Genomic DNA, 27,451 nt, shown 5'->3' with positions numbered 1-27,451 from the left:
GGGCTGTGGGGTCATCACCTACCTCTAATTAGAGCCCACATTTTTACCAGAAGACCCTGTTAGTTACAACTTGTGCCCAATGTCAAACGGTGGCTGAGAACCAGGGCTAATTCTAGAACCTGCACCCCTAACCACCACCCCACACTGCCTTCACATGTTGCCTTTGATTCACTCCCCTAGGTCTGGAGGACGGCTTCCCAGGTGGCGCTAGTGGTAAAGAACCCACCTGCCAATGCAGGAGACATAAGCGATGGGGGTTCAATCCCTGGGTCGGGAAAGATGCCCTGGAGGAGGGCACGGCAACCCACTCCAGTACTCTTACCTGGAGAATCCCGTGGACAGAGGAGCCTGGCGGGCTACAGGCCATGGGTTCGCAAAGAGTCGGACGCGCCTGAAGCGACTGCGCATGTGTCTGAAGGAGCGCTAGTGTCTTGAGCGAGGCTGGATGCTGGGTGCGCGGTGCGGCCACGGAGAGCGCCATCTTTGTACCCTCTTCTCTGCGGCTGCTTCAGCCTCCAAGTGGGAGTTACGTCGGGCCGTCCTCCAGCTTTGTCCCCCAGGTGGTGTTGGTCTGACGATTCCTTTCACAAAACCAACTCGGAACCACAACCTGTTCTTGCAGATGGCGGCTCGTTCTAATGCTGGCAGCTTGATCTCCTCAGCCTACACGTGGGCATGTCTTTCAGGAGCCTAGGGCCCAGAGCGATAACGTATTTCTAACCAGCAGTTATGCTCTTAATGTGACATTGCCTTTTATCGTCCTCCTAATTAATGCTTCCGCAGCAAACTCCAGAAGGCAAGGACTGTCCTCTCCTCTGATCCCTCCTCCCCCAAACACCCGGCACATGAAGGGACCACGCTGTGTGTGTCCAGCAAACATTTGGTTACTTAACTAGAGGGGAAAGAGGGGGTCCCTCCAAGATCCCAGGTTCCGGGCAGAGGGCAGCCATGCCGACCGCCAAGCCCTGGGGTGCCTTTCTGAGAGCCCCCATCAGGGCTACTTAGCTACCCACCTCCCCTCCCAGAACACTCCTCCACTCAATAAGCGACAAGTCTTTGGGCCCTTGTGCCTGACAAATGACAGGTGCAAAAGTTACATGCAGTTGAATATTTAGCCTGAATCCCCGGCAAACGGAGGCTGGACTCCTCTTTAGAATCCAGTTGGGGAGTTCCCTGGTGGTCCAGTGGTTAGGACTCAGCACTTTCACTATCAAGAGCCTGGGTTCAATCCCTGGTCAGAGAACTAGGACCCCACGAGCCACATGACGTGGCCAAAAAAATAAAACAGAACTCAGCTGGTTGTCCCCCAGTGTCAACAGCTCCCCAGGGGTTCCAGCGTGTGATCCCAGACCAGCAGCACCAGCAGGGTCTGAGAACTTGTTAGAAGTACATTCCTAAGCCCCAGCTCAAACCCAGTTAATCAGAAACTCTGGCGGTGAGGCTGGCATCCTGGGTTTCCACAAGCTCCCGGGTGATTCTGACAACACTCAGTCCTGAGCACCATTTGTCCGGGCCCACGTTTTCAAACATTGTTAAACCCTGTCGAGACCTGCAAGAGATGAAACAGGTGGGAACGGAAACACTGGGAGTGACTTGTGGGGTGGGCTCGAGGTTCATGCTGCTGAACCCATGCCTTCCACAGAAACTCTCCTGGAAACACTCTGGTTTGCTCACTATACCCAAGGTTCTCACTCTGCACATTCTTTCTCTCGGGGCAACTGGGTGGACAGCACCCAAAGCAAGAGAAACGGTGTCACAGGAGGAAGAAGAAACCTACCGTGAAACGAAAAAGAAACAGACAAAGCAACAGGTCCACACAAGGGAAGCAAAGACAAGTCAGGAAGCGTGTTTAATTGGCGTGACACGGACAACATACAACGGGAGCAGGAGAGGAGGCCTGGGCATGCTACGTGGCTTCTGTCCACCCCGGGTCCCACCCCACCCCCCAGGCGCACCACCAGGGCAAGGGCCTGCCCCTCCCCCAGAGACACCCACCAGCAGATTCAGACAGGACAGCACCCCGAAAGAAGTCCAGAGGGACTGGGGAGGCAAACAAAGGAAATCACCACCCAGGAAACATTCCTTTTCTTTTTTTTCTTTTTTGGTAAGAGTTGTCCAAATGCCTTTCCAAAGTCACAGGCTCTGGGTGGGGGGCACCATGACCATTCACATCTGCACTGGCCTTTCACCTTGACCAAAGGCTCTAATGGTTCCACTCATGGCTGCTCCCCACAACGACCCTGTGATAGGGCTTGAACAGAGACTCGCTCCCATCTGACGGATGGAGAAACTGAGTCCCAGCGAGCAGCAGAGACTTGCCCAGAGTCCTGGAGAAAGCTGATCGCTGAGTCAGACTGGGAGCTTGTGGCCCTCCCTGGGGCCGCCGGCTGTGGCAAAGGCACAGGGAGCACAGGATGCACAGCTTGGGTGGAGGGTGGGGGTCAGGGGTGGGTGGGGGTCAGGGGTGGGTGCGTGGGAAGGATTCTGAGTTCGTCCCAATTCCGGGGAGCAGACAAAGCCTGAGATGCCTAGATGCCAAGACAGAAGCTGGGACCAGCTGTTTATTCAACAAAAGCCTTTTTATTCATTCAAAAATCAACCATTGGGTTTATTCCGCAGATATTAAAAAAGAAGGGGGTGGGGGGCAAGGCTTCCCATCACAGTGCCCTTATGCTAATTCACTTGCTACCCCTGGGGTGGACCTAGAAGAGGGCCGTGTGGGACACATGCTGCCAATGAGGTGGGGCTGGAAGCCCAGGCCTGGGTGAGATCTTGGCCCCCCTCCTCAAATCCCCATCTGCAGCCTCCTTCTCAAACCATCCCTTTGGCTGAGCAAGTCCCCCAAATGTCTTTACTGCTCATCACCACCAGGGGGCGCTCCCTGCATTCCCCTCAATCAATACTTAGCCGCTGAAATCACTGGGAACCCTGTAGCTGTCACCTTGAACAGTGAAGCTGCCACTTCCCAGGAGACCCAGGACTCCCACCCACCACCACCCCCCAAACCCCGAGCGAAGAGACAATGTCCTCGAAAACCCAGGTGCATCCATCATCTAGGAAGTGTCTGTCAAAATGAAAAAACATTTCAGGGGATGGAGAGGACACACGTTTGCCTTGACCTTACTCTAAACATTGCTTGGTTGAATACTGGAAACGCATGGCGTTCTAAGTACCATCAACACGGAGCGGGGAGCGGACACTGTGAGGAAGGAGCCAGGGCTGCTGCAGACGCGCTGCCCGAGGCTGATTCCTGCTCCTGGGCCGGGGAGCAGGGGGTGGGAGGGGGCGGGGGGAGGCGAAGAGCCTGGCTTCCAGCCGGTCTGGAAGCCCCGGAGAGCAGCAGCTGATGGGGTTGGGCCTCGGGTGGGAAACGGTGGCAAGGAGACAGGCCCACGGACTGCTCGGGGTTCCAGGGTGCCGAGGCTGGAGGCCTGGTGAGAGGAGGCGATAGGCTTGTTGCTGTCCACAACCTCGGGCAAAAACGGCCAGTGTCCAGCACTCTCTGAACGGTCTCCAGGCAAGGACCCAAGGTGTCCTTGGGGCATGGGGCCACAATACCTCCTGCTAAGCCACACCTGTGGCTCCACACTAAAGGCCAAAGGTGAGAAGGTGGGAGGAAAGTCTGGCACTCAGATCTCCCCAGACACCTGGGTATCAATGCCTCAGCTGGTGGGACCCACATGCTGAACCCTGGAGAATTCTCAGCCACAAGCCCTTTCCGTGATGCCCTCGGGACAGTTGCACAACCGCTCCTGACCCCTGGACGAGAGACACAGATCGAGTCTCAGAAGTCATCTGACCTCCAGTCCCAAGTCACCAAGCTCACCTCCCACCCTAGGCCCCCAGGTCAGAGCCAGGACGAAGAATTGCAGGACTTGGTGATGAATCCCAGGGCCTCCTGAGTCAGTGGCCTGAGCAGGAAGGGGACTGCAGGATCCCCAAAGAGCCCAGGTTTCAAAGTTCCCCTTGAAAATGGAACTACCGATCCCACTCATGCAGGGTCTGTCTGGGGGGCTTCCAGGGGAGGCGGAGGGTCCACGAACGTCAGGAGGGAGAGGTGGGAGCTGGCTGAGTGGTCCAGCCTAGGGAGTGGACGCGCAAGGCCCACGCTGGCAGAGCTGCTCTCTGGCAGAGCGTCTGGTGGCTGAGGACTAAGGAGCAAGGGAATCTCTGGCCTCCTGGGAAAGTGAAAAGTAGAGGGTGAGGGCAATTCCCAGTGGGGGCTGAGCGCCAGCTCCTCATCTCCTGCGGCCGGGATAAGCAAGGAAGGGGTCAGCTGCTGACTGTGCAAAAAAGAAGCCGGGATTCTAAACTCCAGCCTGGCCCTACCACAGGCTGGGAGGCTGCTTCTGGCCCCCGAAGCCTTCCCTGGGGGAGGACAAATTCTGAGCCTGGAAGCTGGCTCAAGAGCCCAGGAGGACCAGGAAACTCTGCGGGGAGGGACAAGGCGTGTCATCGGACCCCACGCAACGCCACCAGGGGCTGCCGTGTCCCTGAAGAAATGTGCCAAGAGATGAGATGGTGGCTCAGACGGTCCCCGTGTCTGCTGGGGTCTGGAAACTTAGCCGCGACCACAGAGTCACAACAGCCGGAGACCCGGGCTTAGAATTAGACAGTGTCGGCAGGGATGGAGAAAAGCCTTCATATCCTCCAGCCCAGCCCCACCCCCGGGTCTGCAGCGACGGTGGAAGCTGGGGCCCAGAGAGGGCAAGGGGGTGCCCTCGATCACAGAGCAAGGGCCAGCCTTGGGCTCCCAGCCTCTGCTCCAAGGTCATCTGACTCTGGGGTTGCTCTGTCTCAGTGGCAGGCAGAGCTAGAAACTTCCGTGAGCACAGGCAGGTCACAGCCGGAGATGCCACCTGAATGGGATTGCCTGCAGCTCATCTCTCCCTGCCCCCTCCACCCTTCCTGGCTTTTCAGCTAAAGGAGGGAAGGGTACCGTGGTCCTCTGGACGAGGCAGACAGGGAGGCAGGAAAGCAGAGTGATCGGCGATTCTCAAAGCCCACCGAAGAGACAGAGTACCAGCCCTTAAACGCTGGCTCACTCCCTCATCACCTCTCCTAGCTTTGCGGTCTACCCCCCTCCCCCACCGGCCCACCTTCCTGGCTCCCAGTCTCAGCACAAACCTCGCAGCAGCAAACACCAGAGCGAGAACCAAGAAGCTCAGAGCTGTCCCCTGTCTGTCCTCAGAAAAGATGGGATGGACCCCGAGGAGGATACAGGACAGAGAGAGGTGTGAACTGGGAGCAGAGAATAGAGATCCAGAGAGGAGGCATTCGGGCAGAGGAAACAGTGCATTAGCCGTTGAAGAAGCCCACCTTTCCCCTCTCCAAACATCAAGCAAGCACAGTATCTAAATTTTAAAATTAAAAAAAAAAAAAAAAGATTTTTGGCTTCTCGGCCGCTGCAGGCCACCATCCTCCCAAGCGTGTGGGCAGGTGGGCGAGGGGTGCACACATGTAAACGGTGGGCCCCGCATCCCTGGGACCGTTGGACACACAGAAGCAGCAGCAACAGTTAACAACCAATAAATAAAAGATATCAATTATATATGTATATATATATATAAAAAAAAACCTCACTTTCCCCACCAAAAGCACAATACTGTTATCACAGAAAATCAGCATCATCGTAATTAACCATCCTAGCCAAGCAGGCGGTCTTGCTGCCCGAGGAAGGGGGGCGGCAACATCACATTACCCCCCACGCCCTGAGGCCCCGCAGCCGAAGCCAGGACTCCCGGGGCCTCTCTGGCTGCAAAGGTCAAGGTGGGAGGCAGGGTTCTCCGAGGCCTTCTCCCCATCTGTCAGTCGGAATCTTCTAGAACAGAAGGTAGTTTTGTTTTGTTGTTTTCTTTTTCAATGTCTGTTTGAAATTAAAAAAAAAAAAAAAAGCACACACGCAAGGAGAGCAGGAGAGACCGAGAGGCCCCTCCTGCGAAGCAGACGAGTCCTGGGTTCCGCAGAGGGCCGGAGCCTTTCCCATCCGTGTGGTCAATTTCCGGACAAGCAGAGATTGTTGGCGATTGGAGCCGGTGGCTTCAGGCGGCGGGTGGGTGCAGGGATGGGGGGAGCCGGCCTCGCGATTCCAGGGCAGCTCGGCTGGGCGTGGATGTGGAGGAAGGCTCGGTGGACACGGGAGTCGGGGGCGGGGGAGTCAGGGCGGAGGTGGCCTCATGGCACGGGAGGAGGTGACTGGTTCCCAGGCATCTGGAAGACACAGGAGGCGGGGCGGGCTCAGTGCTGGCTGCCAGGGGCACAGAGCGGGCGGGAGTCAACTGGAGGGGCCGTCCCCAACCCTGTTGGCACCAGGAACCGGTTTCATGGAAAACAGCTGCTCACTACATGCTGTGCAGCCCAGTTCCTAACAGGCCACCGACCAGTACCAGTCCATGGCCCAGGGACTGGGGACCCTGGAACTAGAGAATGAGGTGACGAGTCCTAAAAACGTGCACGCCCTCCGATCCCCACATTTGGTGCTTAAGTATGTGTGCTTAAGAAATAAACGCGATGCTTATGACAGTATCACCTGTAACAACAAAATTAAACAGGAGAGAACAAACAGTGTCCACGAGGGAGGGACGGGTTGGATCAATAAAGACAGAACCATGCGATAAAAGAATGCACAACCGTTAAGAACAAAGTGAGCAGGGGCCAATAAGCACAGGAAAAGATGCTCGACAGAATCAGCCATCAGGGAAAAGCAAACCAGAACCACAGGGAGGAACTGCCCTGGTGGTCCAGTGGTTAAGACTTTGTATTTCCAGTGCAAGGGGCCACAGGTTTGATCCCTGATCAGGGAACAAAGATCCCCACGCCTTGAGGAGAGGGGAAAAAAAAGAGAGAGAGAGAGAGAAAGAAACACCACTTCACAAATACTAGGATAAAACCTAAAACTAACAAGCGTTGGTGAGGGTGTGGAAAAATTGGAACCCTTGATCATCACTGGCAGGAACATAAAATGATGCAGATACTGTGGAAAAGTTTGGCAGTTCCCCCACCCACCCCAAAATAAACTCATCAAATGCATTTAAATCCCTAAACTCATAATTACACATATTGTTTTTATAAAACATCACTGGTCACTTCTAAAGGATGTGGGAAATCCAACTTGTTTTGAAAACTGATAAAGAATCGAGGATCCATCCTGCCCTCCCTGTGAACACTATACCCTGGGGATAACCCACGAGTGGATGAGGGGATATCTCCCTTTATAGAAGTGACGCAGCCAGCCATGAAGGAAAGACACCTGTAGGACATCACCATTTTGCACGACCTGATGAATGGATGCGGGTGGCAGTCAGCAAGAGCTGCTGATGTCACCGACATCACGGGTGCCTGCTGGACACACACAACCCCAGACACGAGACGGTCTCACCAAAAGTGGACCAAATCCAGTGGGAAGATCAACTGCCATTTCCAGGAAGAACAGGAAACAGGAGTCTGTAAGCAGCACGCCGGGGCACCGTTAGCAAACCCCAGACTGTGGGGACCCTACAGAACGCGCTTCTCAACAAACAGTGAGACGGAAAGGGATGGGGGAAAACTTAGAGATGAAAATAAACTTAAGAGGGGGCTTCCCTGGTGGTCCAGTGGTTAAAACTTTGCCTTCCAGTGCAGGGGCTGCAGGTTCCATCCCTGGTCAGGAAGCTAAGATCCCACATGCCTCTCAGCGAAAACAAAAACAAAACCCATGAAACAGAAGCGATATTGTAACAAATTCGGTAAAGAATTTTAAAATGTTCCACATAAAAAAATCTTTAATAAAAAAGATAAATAAAAGAGACCTACCAACCAATTGCCACCTGTGGCTTTTATTCCAATTCTGACTCCAATAATCAAAGTAAGAAAAAAACTGTGAAATAATGGGAAACTGGAATTTAAATGCTGATGGGAGCGTATTAAGGAATTACTTTTTTCTTGGTATTATGGATTTTTTTAAAGAATAATTATGTTTTAGAAATACATTTTGAAATATTTATGTATTAAATGATATGATGTCTTGAATTTTCTTCAAAACAACCCAGCTTGAGTGGTGTGTGGGGAGGGAATAGATGGTCAAGATTGCTATGAATTGGTGATTCTGAAGCTGGGTCAGCCCTGGGTATTCATTGGAGGGACTGATGCTGAAGCTGAAACGCCAATACTTTGGCCACCTGATGAGAAGAGCTGACTCATTTGAAAAGACCCTGATGCTGGGAAAGAGGAGAAGGGGACAACAGAGGATGAGATGGTTGGATGGCATCACTGACTCAATGGACATGCTTTTGGGTGGACTCCGGGAGTTGGTGACGGACAGCGGGGCCTGGCATGCTGTGGTTCATGGGGTCACAAAGAGTCAGACACGACTGAGCAACTGAACTGACTGATAGGTACATGGAGTTACATATTCTCCACTGTTGCCTGAGAATGTTTCCATAATTAAAATGGTTTTAATTCATCCTCAAATTTCCAACAACCTAAGTCTCCCATACCACAACACTGGTTAAAGTATGGTCCAGCCATAAATGGAATACTATGCAGCTATTAAAAAGGATGATCTCAAGCAAGATTTAGTGATGCAGAAAATATGCATGATCTCAGTTCCTGAATAATTCAATGAATTATATAACAGTAATTTATCTAAGAATTATGATACATCAGGAATCTCAGAAGGCAAATAAATCACAAAAACGACAGAACACAAGTTGGATGTAATTACAATCAGACAGGATCTGGGAAAGCCTGAGAAGAAATAGGAAGGGCAATTTTCGGGAAGAGCTTTAGAAAAGTGAAACTTGTCACCCTGAAAAGCTTGTCATGGAAATAAAGTTACACCGTCTTGGCCAACGCGGGAGGGTGAGGGTAAGATATATGGCTACGTAAATTGTGTTAAGGAAAGCCAGTGCAGACAAGCTGGATAAAACACGTTACAAACCTCTTGGTGTTGAGTCTCTAAAAGAAAAAATAAGTGTTTCCTACAAGTTGTTCTTTGAAAACACAAAACAAAAAAAAGAGAAAAACAGGCAACAGCATATGGCTATGAACTCATTGTTGTTGAGGAAATATGTGTATATATATATATATATATATATTCATAGAAAACTGTGAGGCAAAAACAAATAAGGTAATTCAAAAATAATCACACGCTTTAAAGAAATGAATTACACTGTACAACTTGTCCTTGGCGGGGAATACATCAAAACCCATGTTTGCGCCACTTTTCCATGGCCTGGAGGAAGTGAAGCAGTTGTTAGGTGGCAGTTGCTAAGAAGGCCTCTGGTGGTAATTCACAAAAAGGGACCGTGGAAATTAGACAACAGATCAGGATGTGCTCCAGGACCCAGAGCTGCATACTGAGCGTCTCTAAGATTACAGAAATATCTGTCACAGTTCCTTTACAAATTGGTTTGATTATTATGTTCCTATGTGACCTAGTTACTGAGCATTAAGTTTCTGTAAGTGTTCAATTCTTTCTGAATCATTCTAGACACAAAATGTTCACAGTGGTTATTTCTGGGCTATATGTGTGTATGTTCAGTCACTCAGTCATGTCCAACTCTTTGCGACCCTTTGGACTGTAGCCCGCCAGGCTCCATTGTCCATGGGATTTTTCAGGCAAGAATACTGGAGTGGGCTTCCATTTCCTCCTCCAGGGGAATCTTCCCGACCCAGGGATCAAACCTGCATGGCCTATGTCTTCTGCATTGCAGGTGGAGCCCCCACTCACTGAGCCATCGGGGTTATATATGAAGGCTTTTTTTTTAATGATAATTTTTAATGGAGGTTTTCTTTTTAAACATATTTTCTAATGTCCCTTCAATGAAAAAGGATTTAGTATGCAAAATAACATTAGAAGTTTCAAAACAGGCCTCCTAAACAAAATATCAGCAAATCAAATCTGATGATACATAAAAGCTTATCATGAGTGGCTTAGCATGCAAAAATCGATTGGTGTTAAGTCAGAAGGGCCATCATCACAAAATCCACAAGCAATAAAGGATGGAGAGGGCATGGAGAGAAGGGAACCCTCCTACGCTGTTGGTGGGAAAGTAAATTGGTACAGCTGCTCTGGAGGACAGTATGGAGGTTCCTTAAAAAACTAAAAATAGAGCTACCGTATGATCCTACAATCCCACTCCTGGGCATATATCCAGAGAAAAACATGGTTCCAAGGGATACATGCACCCCAGTGTTCACTGCAGCACTGTTGAAAACATCCATCAACAAATGAATGGATAAAGATGTGGTGCATACACACAATGGAACATTACTCAGCCGTTAAAAAGAACGGAATAAGGCCATTTGCCGCAACATGGATGAACCCAGAGATTGACTGAGTGAAGAAAGTCAGACAGAGAAAGACAAATACCATGTGGCCTCACTTATATGTAAAACTGGAAAAAAATTATACAACTGAATTTATTTACAAAATAGAAACAGACTCAGAGACTTAGAGAATGAACTTTTGGTTACCCAGGGGTAAGGCTGGAAGGGAGAGACAGTTAGGGAGTTTGGGGTTGACATGCACACGTTTCTATATTTAAAACAGGTAACCAAAAAGACCTACTGTATAGCACAGGGAACTCTGCTCAATATTATATAGCAACCTAAATGGGAAAAGAATTTGAAAAAGAACAGAAAAAGAAAAAAAACATAGACTATCTAAAAAACATAGAATATTTAAATAGGCAGGACTCCATGGATGAGCCACACAATATATACACACACACACACACACACACACCTATCACCTGGTGCAATTCATCGTCTTAACAACAAAGAAAGACAGAAAAGTCATATACGAATATTGATAAATGCAGAAAATTTTGATAAAATTCAACTCCACTAATGATTAAAAAAAAAAAAACAACTCCTAGAAGAAGAAAACTTCCTAAATCTGATCAAATCTATCTAACAACCTAACTAATAACAAATAACCTAACTAATGGGAAACCACTGAAAGCTTTCCCCCGACAGTTAGACCTTCATCACTCCTGTGTGACGGGAGGGCCCAACCAGCAAGGAAGCAGAAGAAAGGAACAAAGGCAGAGAGATGGGAAAGGAAGAAAGAGAATGGAAACAATCCAGAAGAATCTAAGGCAGAACCTAAGATTTAATAAATGAAGTTAGCAGGACCATGGTTATAGGATCAGTTTAAAAAAAAAATCACCTGAATTTCTATAAACCAGAAACAAATAGAAAATACAATTAAAATTACTACTTAAAACACTGTCAAAAGCATCAAATACCTAGGGATAAATCTATTAGAGATGTGAAAGACCTTTTAGCTAAAAAGAGCAAAATGCTACCAAGACAAAAATTCAAAGGATGGCATCACCAACTCAATGGATGTGAGTTTGAGTAAACTCCGGAAGTTGGTGATGGACAGGGAGGCCTAGCGTGCTGCAGTCCATGGGGCTGCAAAGAGTCGGACACGACTGAGCGACTGAACTGAACTGCACAGAAACAGACAGATATACCATCTTCATGGATTGGAACACCCATCATTATAAAGCTGCCAATTTTCCCCCAAGTTAAACAGTAGATTCAACTCTTGTATGCATGCTAAGTCACTTCAGTCATGTCCAACTCTTTGCAAGCTTATGGATGTAGCCTGCCAGGCTGCTCTGTACATGGGATTCTCCAGGCAAGAATATTGGAGTGGGTTGCCATGGCCTCCTCCAGAGGATCTTCCCAACCCAGGGATTGAACCCAAGTCTCTTACATCCCCTGCATTGGCAGGCAGGTTCTTTACCACTAGCAACACCTGGGAAGCCGAGATTCAACTCAGTCCCAATCAAAATCCAAGTACGTGTGTGTGTGTGTGTGCACATAGGCATTTATAAGTTGATTCTAAAATGTATATAGAAATACAAATAGCTTAAAGTAGTGAAGGCATTCTTGAGGAAGAAGCAATGGGATCTTGCTTCTCAAGATCGGGTTATAAAAAGACTGTGCTTTCACCTTGGGTTCTCTCCCTCCCAGAAATCTCACCCTCAGGGAAGCCAGTCACCATGCTGTTAGGCAGCCTTGTGCAGAGGGGCATGTGGTGAGGCTGCCAAGCCAAGTGAGTGAGCTTAGAAGTGGGTCAGCCCCAGCCACACCTTCAGATGAGACCACAGCCCTGGCCAACAGGGAGTGATCACTCTGGTTTACCTAACACAGAGGGGTTTCCCAGGACATAGGGCTTTCAGTGCTAAATTCAGGATTCTCTTGGGCCAACTGCGATGGGTTATCACCCTCCTGACAGCTCGGCTGTATCCTCATGACACACTTTGATCCGAAGGCACCAAAAAAAGCTGTATCCAAATTCCTGACATTTATTCTTTCCGGCTGCTGTTTTGCAAGATCTCAGTATGCAGCAACAGACGACTAAGACAGCACTGCAAATAAGGTGATGGAAAAAGGGAGGATGCACGCATAAGCTTCCCAGGTAGCTCAGCTGGTAAAGAATCTGCTTGCAATGCAAGAGACGCTGGTTCGATTTCTGGGTCGGGAAGATCCCCTGGAGAAGGGATAAGCTACCCACTCCAGTATTCTTGGGCTTCCCTGCTCAGATGGTAAAGAAGCCGCCTGCGATGCGGGAGACCTGGGTTCGATCCCTGGGTTGGGAAGATCCCCTGGAGAAGGGAACGGCAACCCATTCCAGTACTCTTGCCTGGAGAATTCCATGGACAGGGGAGCCTGGCAGGCCCAGTCCATGGGATCACAAGGAGTCTGACACGACTGAGCGATTTTCACTTTCACTTTCACATATGCCAATGTGCCCAACTTAAGCGCTCGTCAGAGACATGCAGATAAAGATTACAACAAGCTATCACTACAGGCTCACCAAAACGGCTGAAATTTAAGAAGACAGAGAAGATCCAAGGCTGGCCAGGAAATGGAGCACCGGGAGCACCCATACAGCACGAGTGGGAGTAGGGGATGGTACAACCACATTGGAAAACTGTCTGGTAGTACCAACTAAAGCTAAATATATACACACATTCTATGTTCCAGCAATTCTACTCTTAGGTCTGTACCGACAGAACGCATCATCCAGGAGACACGTACAAGAGTGCTAACAGCTGGACAAGACATGGGGGTCAGTTCTCTGCCAGCAACAGAAGCCTCTGCAGGCTATCATCCAGCACTAAGAGAAACAAACCAAAAGCTTATGGGTTAAAAATAATAAGAAACCATGTCTGAGCTACTGATCAAGAGAGTCAGAAGCTGAGGTCTTCAGCCACCCTGACCGAGAAGGGAGGAGAAACTTCTATTCTCCTAGGCCCCTGGCCTTGACTGGGAACTGGGATGCTATTTCAAAGTGTTTTCAACCCAGGGAAATTTCTACTCAAGTCAAGTCTCTGGCTGAATCTAGGTATATAAAAACGACAAAAACAGGGGAGCCCTGGCTGATCTGAAGGCCCTGCCTCCTGGGCCTCCCCCTACTAGCTGTATTTCACCTGGGCAGACCCCAAGGGCCCCTGAGAAACCCAGGCACTTATCTGCCAAACCCAGGTGTCCTCCGGCTGGGTGTGCCCCCTTGCCCCCACCCCACCCCCAGGCCCCCTCCACTCACCCCAGCTCTGGGCCTTGGACTATACCAGCCCATCATAGAGGGACAGTGCCTGCACGATGGACGGGTCCGCCTTGGATCCTTCCTGGAACTCCTGCAGCGTCAGCTTCCCATCGGCGTTCTGCAAGCAGAGAGGTGGGTAGAGGGGAGAGGGTGGCCAGCCTCCTAGGACAGGGGCCTCTGGCCCGGACCCTAAACACGCCCTCCCCAAGCCCAGCCCAGGGCTGGTCCCCAGAGTGCTTGCAAAGTTAGGTCAGGAGGGAGGCAACGTCGCTCATTAGGTGGGAGGAGCTGGGCACAGACAGACCCGGGCACTTCCTGGCTGCCTCACCTTGGGTGGGCGACCCACCTCTCGGGGTTCCTGTTTTCGCATCTGGGGAGTGGAGAGAACTGCCCTGCTTCTTCGGGGCACTGGGTGAGCCATCCTTGGGCTCAAGCTGTTGTAAAGGGCTTGGCTGACTGGCAGCGCCCCTTAGGGCCATGGTTATCATCCTTGCTGCTGTTTGTCCCCACAAAGGGTGTAAATCCCACAAGGCTGAGGGCCTGATGCGTGTCTCTGGGGTCACCCTTGGAAGGGTGTTTAAGCCGTTTCCTGGGACCCAGAGATCGGTGAGGAGGCTGGGCGGGACCCACGTAAGAGGGCTTTGGTGGATCTCTTGTGGGAGGAAATGATTGGGGCCAGAACTCCTTCCCCTGAAGCATCTTTCAGGGAAACACGTGAGGGCAAAGGAGAAAGGCCTTGGAGGCACCCCCGACCCTGCCACGTCCCACACCCAGAGAGGGGAGGCGTGATGAGGGTTCCACAGACTCAGCAGGCAGAGCTCGAGGGGTGCCCACTGTGGGTCCCACTCATGCTACACGGGTGCTTGGTCTAAGAAGAGGGGCTGGTCTTATCACCATCTTACCGGTGAGGATGCTAAAGCTCGTCACTGCCCAGGCCCCCTGGCTGCTAACTGGGGAAGCCGGGTTTGCACCCAATCTGACCCCAGCGTGTGCTTTGCTTCCCAAAATAAGGGAGGCCTGACTGGGGGTGACGGAGGGGGATTTAACACCTTGCCGTTGAATAGCGCTGAACCTCTCCGCAAGAAACTAGGATTCTCAGCCCACGCTCTGTGGACGCGTCTTTTGATTGTCACCAGGAGCCCAGCGCCGGCTGAGCCTCCGTGTCCGAGCCTCTCTGACATGAGCTGATCTCACTTTTTTAATTAAGGAAGTCAGGCCTCAGGCTCAAAGCTTTCAGGACAAGCACCTGCACCCTACCAGGATGTAATCACAAGCCCAAGGTCACTCTCATTCGTATTCTTTTTTGAAGGCAAGCAGTCCTGGGTTTCCGTACCATCCTGCTATCCAGTTACTATTTAAAAACAATGCTATTTCCGCTTTTAAAACTTTGGTATAAAGAAGGGTTTCTTATATGATATTGCTTATATGCAGAAGCTTAAAAAACTGATACAGATGAACTTATTTACAAAATAGAAACAGACTCACAGACTTAGAGAACGAATTTATGGTTACCAGCAGGGGAAGGGTCGGGGAGCAATAGACTGGGAGTTTGGAATTGACACATATGCACTGCTACACTTAAAATGGATAACCAACGAGGACCTGCTGTATAGCTCAGGGGAGTCTGCTCAGTGTCATGTGGCAGCCTGGATGGGAGGGGAGTTTGGGGGAGAATGGTTATGTGCTGAGTCTCTTTGTTGTCCACCTGAAACCATCACAACATTGTCAATCAGCTATACCCCAATACAAAATAAAAAGTTAAAAAAAAAGGATAAGAATGAACTTATTTACAAAACAGACTCACAGACTGAGAAATGAATTTATTCCCCCAGTGACCAGCTAGGGGGTAGAGTGAGGGCTAGACTGGGAGTTTGGGATTGCCAAGGACACACTGCTAATATTTAAAATAGATAACCAACAAGGGACTACTGTAAAAAATAATAATAAAAATAACAAACTCATTTTAAAAAGAAGGGTTTCTTAAACTGGGGTCTGTGGACAGAATTCAGCAGGTCTGTGAACTAAAATGGGAAAAAATGAGGCCATCCTTTTTGCTAACTTCTAACTGAAATTGAGCCCTTCCTTCCATAATGAATCTAGGTGACGATCCCCCACGGGACCGGAAGTACCTGTGACTTTGTCAACCGTGGGGATCTCGGCATTTTCATGACACATCACAGCTGCTGCAGGACCACCCGTACGTATCGCCCCGCTTCGGTATTACCGGATGCTTAAACCCACCTCTATATCTTATCCAACGTATTCATAAAGAAGCTCACATCACAAATTCTTTTTCAAAAAAGGTCTTGCCAGCTGTATTCCAAATAGCTCCCTTCGTAACCCTGTGGGTTTTATCTAATGCACTTAAAAATCATTATTCTGAGGAGTCCACAGCCAACTTGTCCAGAATGCCAACATCTCTGGTCCATGGCAAAAAATTTACAAGGTTGAGAATCTTAGTGGATCAAAGAGAAAGAGCTGGACAAATTTATTTAAAATGCTTGATGTTCAAAGGGGATGGCTGCCAGCCAGACCAGTGGACATCACACCAGTCATGACGCCTACCTGGAGCTGGACCCCTAGGTGGTCAGTGGAGCCTATGCGAGGGGTCTCACCTTGTCCATCATGGCAAAGATCCGGTCCACCCTCTTCTCCGGGGTGTTCTCCTCCTCAGGGAGCTCCACAGTGTTCCCCTGCCAGGGACAGATGAGGTAGGGACTGGCCCCTGCCACACCTGACCTGGGGCCCCTTGTTCAAAAATACACCCTCTCCCCAACCCCAGGACTTCCCACATGGTCCAGTGGTTAAGACTTCACGCTTCCAGTGCAGAGGGTGAGGGTTCGATCCCTACTCAGGGAACTAAGATCCCACATGACCTGGGGCACAGCCAAAAAAAAAATATGCCCCCCAGACCAGGGCAGTTCCAGATGAGGCCTGCCTCTCCCTCCCTCCGATTCCCTACAATGCCCCCACCATCTGTAATTCTGCTCCAGAACATCCCCTCCACCCCAGCCCCCATCTGCACAGAGCAACCCCGGGCAGTGACCCTCATCGGCCATCTCTTACCCCTGGCAGGAGAGCTGCCCCAGGGGGTGCTTCCTCTGGGCCAGGGCCAGTCACTAAATGTCATGTCCCTACGGCCTCCCCCAACCCCATACGACCCAAGCTTCTCACCACCATCTGGTAAATGGCGTCCACAATGTCCAGCATCTCATTCCTGGTGATGTAGCCGTCGTTGTCCAAGTCGTAGAGTTTGAAGGCCCCTGCAATCAGCCAGCCAGGACGGAATCACCCCTGGCCCAGGGCAGGGGAGCCGTCCCACCCTGCATCTCAGCATGCAGTCCAGCCAAGAGCCCCATCACTCATCCAGTCAATGAATATTTGTTGTCTATTCGCTCAGACGTCTCTGACTCTGTGCGACCCCACGGACTGTAGCCCACCAGGCTCCTCCTGTGCGACCCCACGGACTGTAGCCCACCAGGCTCCTCCGTCCATGCAATTCCCCAGACAAAAATACTGGAGTGGGTTTCCATTTCCTACTCCAGGGGCTCTTCCCCACCCAGGGATCAATCTCACATCTCCTGCATTAGCAGGCAGATGCTTTACTGCTAAGCCACCTGGGAAGCCCATTGAATATTTACATCAACACAGATGGGAGGAGACAGAGAGACACACACACAAAAGGGACACAGGCACCATTTCAACCAGAGTTATTGAAGATATATATATGCAAAGGAGACACCAGGTCTGCAAGAGCCGAGGCCCCAGGAGGATCTCCCAAACCACCGCTCTCCCTCCCCACCCACCAGCCTCTGCCTGCTCTCAGTCACTCCCTCTCCACACTGATGCTGTATCCTGCTAGGGTCACCTTAGAAAATAAAATCATATGCCTGGGAGACGGGGAGGAGCTTCTGCATAAATAAAATCCTCTTTTATTCCTAAAAGAAACCGCTGCATTTTCTTGGTGCCGATGCAAAGCGGTGAAGATGTCTCAGTGAGAAGTGGTGTTCAGTCGCTCAGTTGTGTCCGATTCTTTGTGACCTCATGGACTGCAGCATGCCAGGCTTCTCTGTCCTTCACCATCTCCCAGAGCTTGCTCAAACTCATGTCCATTGAGTCGGTGATGCCATCCAACCATCTCATCTTCTGTCATCCGCTTCCCCTCCTGCCCTCAATCTTTCCCAGCATCAGGGTCTTTTCTAATGAGTCGACTCCTCGCATTAGGTGGCTAAAGTATTGGAGCTTCAGGTTCAGCATCAGTCTTTCCAAAGAATATTCAGGACTGATTTCCTTTAGGATGGACCAGGTGGATCTCCTTGCAGTCCCAGGGACTCTCAAGAGTCTTCTCCAGCACTACAGTTCAAAAGCATCAATTCTTCAGCGCTCAGCCTTCTTTATGATCTAACTCTCATATCCATACATGACCACTGGAAAAACCATAGCTTTGACTAGACAGATCTTTGTTGGTAAAGTAATGCCTCTACTTTTTAAATACGCTGTCTAAGTTTATTATAGTTTTTCTTCCAAAGAGCAAGCGTCTTTTAGTTTCATGGCTGCAGTCACCATCTGCGGTGATTCTGGAGCCCGAGAAAATAAAGCCTGTCACTGTTTCATTGTTTCCCCATCTATTTGCCATGAAGTGATGGGAGCCGATGCCATGATCTTAGTTTTCTGAATGTTGAGTTTTAAGCCAGCTTTTTCATTTTCCTCTTTCACTTTCATCAAGAGATTCTTTAGTTCCTCTTCATAAGGGTGGTACCATAAGGGTGGTGTCATCTGCATATCTGAGGTTATTGATATTTCTCCCAGCAATCTTGATTCCAGCATGTGCTTCATCCAGCCCAGCATTTCACATGATGTACTCTGCATAAAAGTTAAATAAGCAGGGTGACAATAGACAGCCTTAACACACTCCTTTCCCAATTTGGAACCAGTCTGTTGTTCCATGTCCAGTTCTAACTGTTGCTTCTTGACCTGCATACAGGTTTCTCAGGAGGCAGGCAAGTTGGTCTGGCATTTCCATCTCTTTAAGAATTTCCCACAGTTTGTTGTGATCCACAGAGTCAAAGGCTTTTGTGTAGTCAATGAAGCAGAAGTGGATGTTTTCCTGGAATTCTCTTGCTTTTTTCTATGATCCAACGGATATTGGCAATTTGATCTCTGGTTCTTCTGCCTTTTCTAAATCCTGCTTGAACATCTGGAAGTTCTTGGTTCACATACTGTTGAAGCCTAGCTTGGAGAAAGCGTGTGAGATGACTGCAATTGTGCGGTAGTTTGAGCATTCTTTGGCATTGCCTTTCTTTGGGATTGGAATGAACACTGACCTTTTCCAGTCCTGTGGCCACTGCTGAGTTTTCCAAATGTGCTGGCATATTGAGTCCAGCACTTTCACAACATCATCTTTCAGGATTTGAAATAACTCAGCTGGAATTCCATCACCTCCACTAGCTTTGTTCATAGTGATGCTTCCTAAGGCCCACTTGACTTCACATTCCAGGATGTCTGGTTCTAGGTAAGTGATCACACCATCGTGGTTATCTGGGTCAAGAAGACCTTTTTTGTACAGTTCTTCTGTGTATTCTTGCCACTTCTTCTTAATATCTTCTGCTTCTGTTAGGTCCAAACCATTTCTGTCCTTTATCGTGCCCATCTTCGCATGAAATGTTCCCTTGGTATCTCTAATTTTCTTGAAAATCTCTCTCGTCTTCTCTCTCGTCTTTTCTGTTCTATTGTTTTCCTCTTTCTTTGCATCCATCACTGAGGAAGGCTTTCTTATCTCTCCTTGCTATTCTTGGGAACTCTGCATTCAGAGAGGAGTGAGTTCTAGCCCATGGCCTTTATCTTCTCTCCAGAGTCCCTCACTCTCTGCTCTGAATCCTTCTCTTGACCCTCTTCAGGGCCTCGCACATGCTGTTGCCCTGCCACGAGCGCTCTTCCCTCCAATCTCTCCCAGCTCACTCCCAGCACACAGCAGGGTCAGTTCCTATCCAGTCAGCTCACATCTCGCGCTTCCTGTCTCGGCTGCAGTTTTCTGGGACCTTATGGATAACGCCCCCATGCTAGACTGACAGCCACTAAGGCTGTCAGGCACCTGCCTGTCTATCTGATGCTCCAGTGGGTCCCAGTCTCTGTCCAGTACTGACACGTGGCCATGTTTGGTCAGTATCTGTTGGCTGAACCAGTACATAAGTGAATGAATTAGATCTGTCATCAAAACAGCCTCCAAAGCAGTGGGTCCAGCCCTGGAAGTGGAGCTCTTAGCTCCTTGCTGTCTTGCCTGAGGTCCCATGTCTGTGTGTGTTAGCCGCTCAGTCATGTCCGTCTCTTTGTGACCCCATGGACTATAGCCTGCCAGGCTCCTCTGTCCATGGAATTCTCCAGGCAAGAACACTGGAGTGGGTTGCCATTTCGTCCTCCAGGGGGCCTTCCCAACCCAGGGATCAAACCCAGGTCAGACTGCAGGCAGATTCCTTTACCACTGAACCTCGCATGTCAGCACCTGCTCAAATGTCCCTCTGCTCCTGCCCCATCTGTCCACCCGCCTAAAGAAGCCACGTTCCTCCTGCCTGGGCACCCCTGGGAAACCGCCTCTGACCTGGAAGGACAGGACATCTGTGCCACTGTCAGCCCCGGGCAGATGGCCTGGGCCCGGGTGTTTGGCCTCCCTCCAGCCTGGGACCTCCAGGGAGCGAGACTTACACCGCAGCTTCTCATCCAGGGTTCCCCTCGAGGTCACCGACAGCGCCTGGATGAACTCGGAGAACTCGATCCGCCCATCCTGCAGGAGAGAGAGGGGTGGGCGTGGCCTCAGTTAGTGGTGGTCAGGCCCCTCCTCCGACGGGTGGTGATGGACGGACGGTAGCAGGTACCAGACGCCCAAGTGCAGAGCATGGGAGGGAAGGGATGAGGTTCGGAGAAGATGGGGAGGGGCAGGGGAGGACTAGAAATGGGACAGGCCAGTAGGAGGGGCAGTGCCAGGGCAAGCCAGGGGGAGAGCCTGACTCCACAGCTGGTGGAAGGAACAGCCAGTGGCTCCATCAGCACAGCACACGGACCGCCAGGACCCCCTTCTCCTCAGCCTAGAACCACAGGCTCAGAGGCTTGAGAAGAAGGCGGGGCTCCGGACTGTCCGATCCTATTTGGTTTGCAGCTGAGGACACTGAGACCCTGGAGAGGCCACCGGAGCTCTTCCCAGGGCCAGGCAGCCTGCGGAGAAAGCCAGGGCAGGAAAGAGCAGAAACAAGCCTGAGTGCCCGACAGCATGGAGTGTGGAAATAAGTGATGGGACATCCACCGCGAACACGGGGGAAGCCAGGACACATGACGGCGTGGGACGGAGTCCAGAGGGCTGCAGACGCCCCGGCGGTGGGTACATGCCGACTGCCGGGCGGCCATCGCCTGGGGCGCAGGGGTGGACACCTACAACACGGATAAGCCTTGAAAACGTCACGCTCAGTGAAAGAAGCCAGGCACAAAGGATCTCATGGTATATGATTGTCAGTTTCCTCATCTGCTAAATGGGGGTAATTAAAAGGCATCCTTTACTGGTAGTCGATTGTAAGGTCTCAGTAAAAACAATGCACGTAAAGGGCTTAGTACGTAGTAAAGATTCAGTAAATGCCTGTTATGATTACAACTCCTATTATCATCCCTGGAGGCATTTGCCGTTCGTCCTTGTAAGAAAAGGGTCACAGCAGATGTATATGCGAGCATGTGTGTATACACACGTCTGTGCGGACGGTATGTGCGTGCGTACGTGGATCTCTGCGGGTGCCTTGTGCACACTGGAGCTCATGCAACGTATGCACGTGCATCATCTGTGTGCAATACGAGTGCATGTGTCAGTGTGTATATGCGTGCGTGTGTGCGCGTTTGTGTACAGGCATGTGTGGGCTGCATGCATGCGAGTGCATTTGTGTGTATGTGTATGTGTTTCTTCTCCAAAGGGAACATCAGCGGGTAAGCGTGGATGTGGAGACGCCTCAGGAAGGAGGGGACTCTGGGCTGGTTGTGGAGGGTGGAGGGGACTCCAGGCTGGTTTTGAGGGGGTGGGAGGGGACTCCGGGCTGGTGCAGGACCCGTCAATCACCAGCTCACCTTGTTCTCATCAAAGACATTGAAAACAAATGTGGCGAACTTGGTGGGGTCCCCAAATGGGAAGAACTGCTTGTAGATCTTCTGGAAGCCTGCCGCATCCAGCTGCCCGCTGGGGCAGTCCTTGATGAAGCCCTTGTACCTGGAGGTAGAGACCAGGCGAGAGACGGTGAAGGAGACTCCAGCACCACCACCTGCTGGGAGCTCCTGCCCAGCGCCCTGGAAGCCGGAGGCCCTGTCCTGGGAAACTGTCACATGGGGTCGTGAGCACAGACCTGGGCATCACAGGCCTGGGCTCATCCCACCCCTGCCTCTCGTTAGCTGTGTGACTGGCAAAAGGTGGCCACATCTCTCTGAGCCTCATCTCTCCCAGTGGGTGAGAGTCACGTGGCCACCTAACACCAAACTCACACAAACAACCTCCTCGAAGCCTCACTCTTGTGCAAGGCACTCCCGCCTCCCCCACTTTCTCCACTGAGCCCCTCCTAGAGCCGGGAAGGCTGGCAGCGCTGGTGGGCAGAGCCACCATCTGGGGCCTAGCAGCTGGCTCCTCCCACATGCCTGCACCCCCTCCGGTGTGCACACACCCGCTCCCCTGCCTCTGTTCCCAGGAAACTGGGTAAACAACGCAGGAGGAGCCCAGCAATCTCCCAGGGCACCTCGGGGGGTTCCAACTGGATCTGTCCCCCTGTATTCCCAAGGCCCATCACGGGACCCTCCAGACAGCCGGCCAGCTGATGGCAACGTGGCTTCGCAGCCCGCATCCTGGCTCTGCCATTTGCGGGCTGTGCATCCTCAGGCAAGCGGCTTCACTTCTCTGAGCCTAACTTGCTCCTCTACAAACAGGCACAGGTGTCACATCCGCCATGCAGGGACTGTGCGAGATGCTGACATAGCATCCTTGGCACAGGGGTGGACATAAAAAATAATTGATGGCAGGATCTTTAGTATCATGACCTCAGTGCTCTTTTAAATCAGTTCACCAGCTGGCTCCTGCATGGAGCTTGGCAACTCCAGCCAGGACATACCTTCCTCTGAGAAGGATTCCCAGCACAAATGGGGGTAGAGAGACGGATCAGCTTTTATCGGCTACCAGCTGTTACCTCCGCTCAGCCACTGTCTGCTGGGAGCTTTGCAAACCTGATTCTCTTGGGACACCCAAACAGGCCCACGAGCAAGGTGTCATGAATTTGGCCCTCCCACCATTTCTTTTTATGGTGTGGCATGTGGGATTTCAGTTCCCCGACCAGGGATTGAATCCCAGCCCTTGGCGGTGAAAGTGCAGAGTCCTAACCCCTGGACTGCCAAGGAATTCGCAAGGCCAGTTCAAAAATGAGGAAACTGAGGCTCCATCATGGAGAGATTTGCACGCAGCCTAGACTGGAGCTGAGGCAGGGTATGAAGTATCCACTGAGAGGGTCAGCTGCTCAGAGACACCAGCCCTGAAGATGTCCCCAGCTGCCCCACCCTTCTGCAGTCTTCTGGGGCCACTCTCCGATCAGGCCCTGGGGAAGTTACTGGAGACGTGTGACTGGGGGCCAACCAGGAGCCTGTGGGGAAGCCACAGTGCCCCCAGCCTTGGAGAACAATCTGAGGGGCTTGGGCTGGGGGAAGGGACGTGCAAGGCATAGGAAGGAGGGGGGCCTTGGCAATCGTGAAAGTGTTAATCGTTCAGGTGTGTCTGACTCTTTGCGACCCCATGGAGTGTAGCCTGCCAGGCTCCTCTGTCCGTGGGGTTCTCCAGGCAAGAGTACTGGAGTGGGTTGCCATTCCCTTCTTCAGGGGATCTTCCCCATCCAGTGACCGAACCTGGGTCTCCTGCACTGCAGGCGGATTCCTTACCATCTGAGCCACCAGGGAAGCCTGGGACCTAAGTGATTGAGGTCAGACATCAGAAAGAAAGCAAGACTCTTGCTAACATGTCAGTGTTCCTTCATGGGTGAAGGAGAGGCCGGGAGGAAGCCAGGAGATGGAGCAGGGCTCGGAATCCAGCTGGTGTGAGTTCTCATCATTGGCAGTGCCCATCACAAGCAAAGGGTCATAAAGGAGGCTGGGCCTCCATGTGCCCTCCCACCCACCCCCTGGGGCACCTCGAGGGGCCAGAGGCCCAGGGAGGTGGTCCAGGCTCAGTTGCCCTGTCTCATTACCTTTGACAACAGCCCCATGCTGGGCACTGGGCTAAGCCTTCGTGGACATTTCCTCCTGCAATCGCCACTCAGCCCTGCTCAGTGGGTTCAGTGACCCCACTTCACAGATGAAGGCACTGAGGCCAGGGCCCCTCCCACAGCAGGGACCAGGAAAGGGCTGGTCCCCCCCACAAAGCATCCTTCCCAGGTGTGTGTTCCAGGCACAAATCTCCACGCCTGGGCCAGGATGAAGAGCCAGGGAGGAGCATTTCGGAGCCGAGACCTGGTCTGTGACCCTCAGCTCTGGGTCAGGATGGGTCCCTGGGCATGAGGAGGGGGCAGGCCTGGCGCCAGGACGTGATGACCCACATCGGGGCACAGCAGGCCCTGGAGACCCAGATGGGGGCCACACTTCCCCTGGTGTCCCCCAGCGCTTCCCATTCCCCCCCAGGGGGCTGTGTGTTACTTGAGTGATTCTAAACGATTATTAAAAACAATAGAGGGAGACCTGAAGGTGCCCAAAGCCTTCTCCTGGCCGGGTCCCTGTGGCTGCCTAGCCCCTGGGAGAGGAAGGCGGGGCGGTGGGCAGGGAGCTGGCAGTGCTGTGTTTGCCTGCAGGGGGTGCTGGCAGCGGGGGCCCTGCAGCTTTCCTGGGGGTGCAGGGAGGCTGGCCTCAGTAGGGAACCTTGGGCTTGGGGGCGGGTGTCTAGTTTCCCTGGCAGAGACTGTCCCTGTCCCTGTGGGGCCCAGCCTCCTTGGTGCCATCAGCAGCAGCCCCACCCCAACCTGATGGCCCAGCCTCTCCTGCCCACTGTCCCCCCAAGGCCCATATTCCACACCCTGCGGCACTTTCCAGAGTTGTCCATGCCAGCCACCCCCCCGGTCTTCAGACCTGCAGGTTCCTGGGCCTGCAAAACACCTCCTTCTCCTCCTCTTCACCTGGCTAACGCACTCATCCACCAGGTCCCAGCTTCCCTCCAGGAAGTCTGCCCAGGCCCCCCCAGGGGCTGCATTGCTCATCTGCTCCCCCAGCCCTGGAAAGACCCCAGAGCAGCAGGACCGACACCGTACCACGCATACCTTCAGGCTGTGTCCCCCATCCGACTGCGAACCTGACGCCACAGTGCCCCCGTGCCTGGCCCAGGGCCTGCACGTAACGGGGGCTCAGTAAATGTCCACTGAGCTCAATGAATGAATGAATGAATGAATAAACACAAATAAAATTAATAAAAAGAGCCAAGGTGTCGCGGGCATTCTTCCTGAGCCCCGGTTCCCTCGTCGGAATCTGAGAACTCCAGGCAGATGGTTAGAGAACTACAGGTACACTCCCACCCCGCCATGGATCGATGTGAAACTGGGGGCCCAGAGAGGGAGAGAGACTGGCCCAAGGTCACACAGCAGACACTGGGCTCCGTCCCGGGACTCCTGCTTCCCAGGCTTGCTCTTCATCCGCCTCTCCTGCGAGCCAAGCTGCATGAAAGGCAAGTGCTTGCTCTCCAAACACTGTAACCCCATCATCAGAAGATGGGGGCACCCCATCTCACTGAAGCAGAGAGGAGTCTGGGCCCAGACGCTCCAGTGGCCCCCAGGGCCCTGAATTTGCTCTTCAAGCCCTCATGGCTCTGAGACCAGGACTTCCTGCCAAGGTCCGGTTCTGAGGTGCAGCTCAGCACCCCTGGCTGGCAGAGCCGGGACACACACCCCAGGCACACACCCCCTCCCCACCGCGGGCACGCAAGGGAGCCGCTGCTTAATAACTGAGTTCCTGCCCAGGAATTCCATCCCAGGATAACAAGAGACATACGTGACTGCACCCCCATCCTCAGCCCTGGCTCAGGTTCCAACAGGCCCAGGACCTCCTCCCTCTCCCCCCACCACCCCTCTCTCTCTGCTCAGACACACAGCTGCCTGGAAACCTGCTCCGGAGCCCGCCCTGTGCTCCAGTCCTGGCTCATTGTGTCTCACTGTAAGAGGGGCCCGAGGAAAGCCCTTTCCCGCAATCTCCCACAGTTTCTCTGCTGGTAAAATAAATGGCTTAGACTAGATCAGGGTTTTCCACCAACACTATTGACATCTGGAGTCAGATGATTCTCGGTCGTGGGGGCCTGTCCAATGAGATAGAATATTTGACGGCCTCCCTGGCCTCCCCCTGATAGATGCCAGAAGCATCCCCACCCCAAGTTATGACAACCCAAGGTGTCTCCAGACAATGCCAACATCCCCCCTGGGGCAGAGCCACTCCAGGGGAGGACCAGAGGACTAGAAGGTCTCCGGGGAGCCCCACAGAGCAGAGAGAGGATCTTCCCCAGTGTCTGCTTTCCAGTGGTCCAGGATTCCTAACAACAGGGACCTGGGCTTCCCTGGCGGCTCAGTAGTAAAAGAATCCGCCTGCAATGCAAAAACCACAGGAGATGCAGATTTGATTCCTGGAAGATTTCCCGGAGGAGGGCATGACAACCCACTCCAGTATTCTTGTGTGGGGAGTCCCATGGACAGAGGAGCCTGGCAGGTTACAGTCCATAGGGCGGCAAAGAGTTGGACATGACTGGAGTGACTTAGCACGCATGCACAGACATGGGGCTATGTGATTTCCAGGCACCATTTCACCAAATCGTCCCAACAAACCCAGGAAGTGGAGACTATTACACCCATTGTATAGATGGGGAAACTGAGGCTGGGAGCGGTTACATTTCCTCTTGGCTCAGGGCCGCCACATGGCATTTCTTCAGCCCAGCAGACTCCTTCCCTCCTCCTTCCCTCTTTTGTTCTTAGCTTCAGTGCATCTCCCCTAGAGAAGCCCTCTCTGCCCACCCCAGACAGAGCCAGGCTCCAGCACACACACTCACAGCACCACAGCACCCTGTCCCTGGCCTGGGCCTCGCAGTGGTGCCCGGAGCCTCTGTGATGACAGGCCAGTGAGTGCATCACAGAGTCTATTGAGGCAGGAACCCCACATCTTCTAGTTCACCCTGAATCTGCAGGGTGTTCTGACACACAGCAAAAAAATAAATATAGCGTTAAGGCATGTCCGACTCTCACGATCCCACAAACTGCAGGCCGTTAGCGTCCATGGGATTCTGCAGGCAAGAATACTGGAGTGGGTTGCCGTTTCTTCTCCAGGGGATCTTTCCAACCCAGGAACTGAACCCAGGTCTTCTGTATTGCAGGCAGATGCTTTACCGACTCAGCTACGCAGGAAGCCCAAGACACACAGCAAGGGCTCGGTAAACACCTAGCAAGTCGCACAGTGGGCAAACGGGGGGACCGAAGTGGAGCCCCACCACCACCTCTGTGTGTGGCCAGTCACCAGCCGTGGCCCCAAACCTCCACAGCCTGTTTTCCTGGGCGCCTTCTGCCTGGTTCCAGCCCAGTGGCGGAAGCGACAGAAGCCCTGGCGTTGATGCTGGTGAAGGTCAGGCCGGGGGAGGGGAGAGGCACGAAGCGTCCTCACACAACCTTGTCTCAGAGCAGGGGTCTTAGCTCCCTTTAGGAATCAGAGGAGAAGCCATGGAGCCGAATCCAGGACACAGCCCTGACCCAGAGCTCCGCACATGCGACTTCCAGCCACCAGAGCACAGCCGTCTGACGAGGCTGACTGTGCCTGAGAGTCAGCTCTCCACGACAGGGTGGAGACGAGCGAAGAAAAGCCTAGATTCGACAACTGCCTTCTGACGCCTCTTTAAGA

At 52.1% G+C, this 27,451-nt stretch overlaps 1 protein-coding gene across 2 annotated transcripts in view; it reads right to left on the bottom strand.

Moving 5' to 3' along the window:
- Window positions 1-2,560: 2,560 nt before the first annotated feature.
- NCS1 (neuronal calcium sensor 1) overlaps window positions 2,561-27,451 on the bottom strand; it is a 55,539-nt gene continuing 30,648 nt past the window's right edge. For both annotated transcript variants that reach the window (XM_061433839.1, XM_061433840.1), the window contains exons 3-8: window positions 21,644-21,782; window positions 20,246-20,324; window positions 16,721-16,809; window positions 16,162-16,239; window positions 13,547-13,664; window positions 2,561-6,210 (exon numbers count right to left, since the gene is read on the bottom strand). In XM_061433839.1, the coding sequence (XP_061289823.1) occupies window positions 13,566-13,664; window positions 16,162-16,239; window positions 16,721-16,809; window positions 20,246-20,324; window positions 21,644-21,782 (484 nt within the window). In that variant the 3' untranslated portion in view covers window positions 2,561-6,210; window positions 13,547-13,565. The remainder of the gene's footprint in view (window positions 6,211-13,546; window positions 13,665-16,161; window positions 16,240-16,720; window positions 16,810-20,245; window positions 20,325-21,643; window positions 21,783-27,451) is intronic.

The sequence above is a fragment of the Bos javanicus genome, chromosome 11 (assembly GCF_032452875.1).
Source record: "Bos javanicus breed banteng chromosome 11, ARS-OSU_banteng_1.0, whole genome shotgun sequence".
NCBI lineage: Eukaryota > Metazoa > Chordata > Mammalia > Artiodactyla > Bovidae > Bos > Bos javanicus.
The sequence above is the reverse complement of the archived record's forward strand: the minus strand, read 5'-3'. Positions and strand labels throughout refer to the sequence as shown.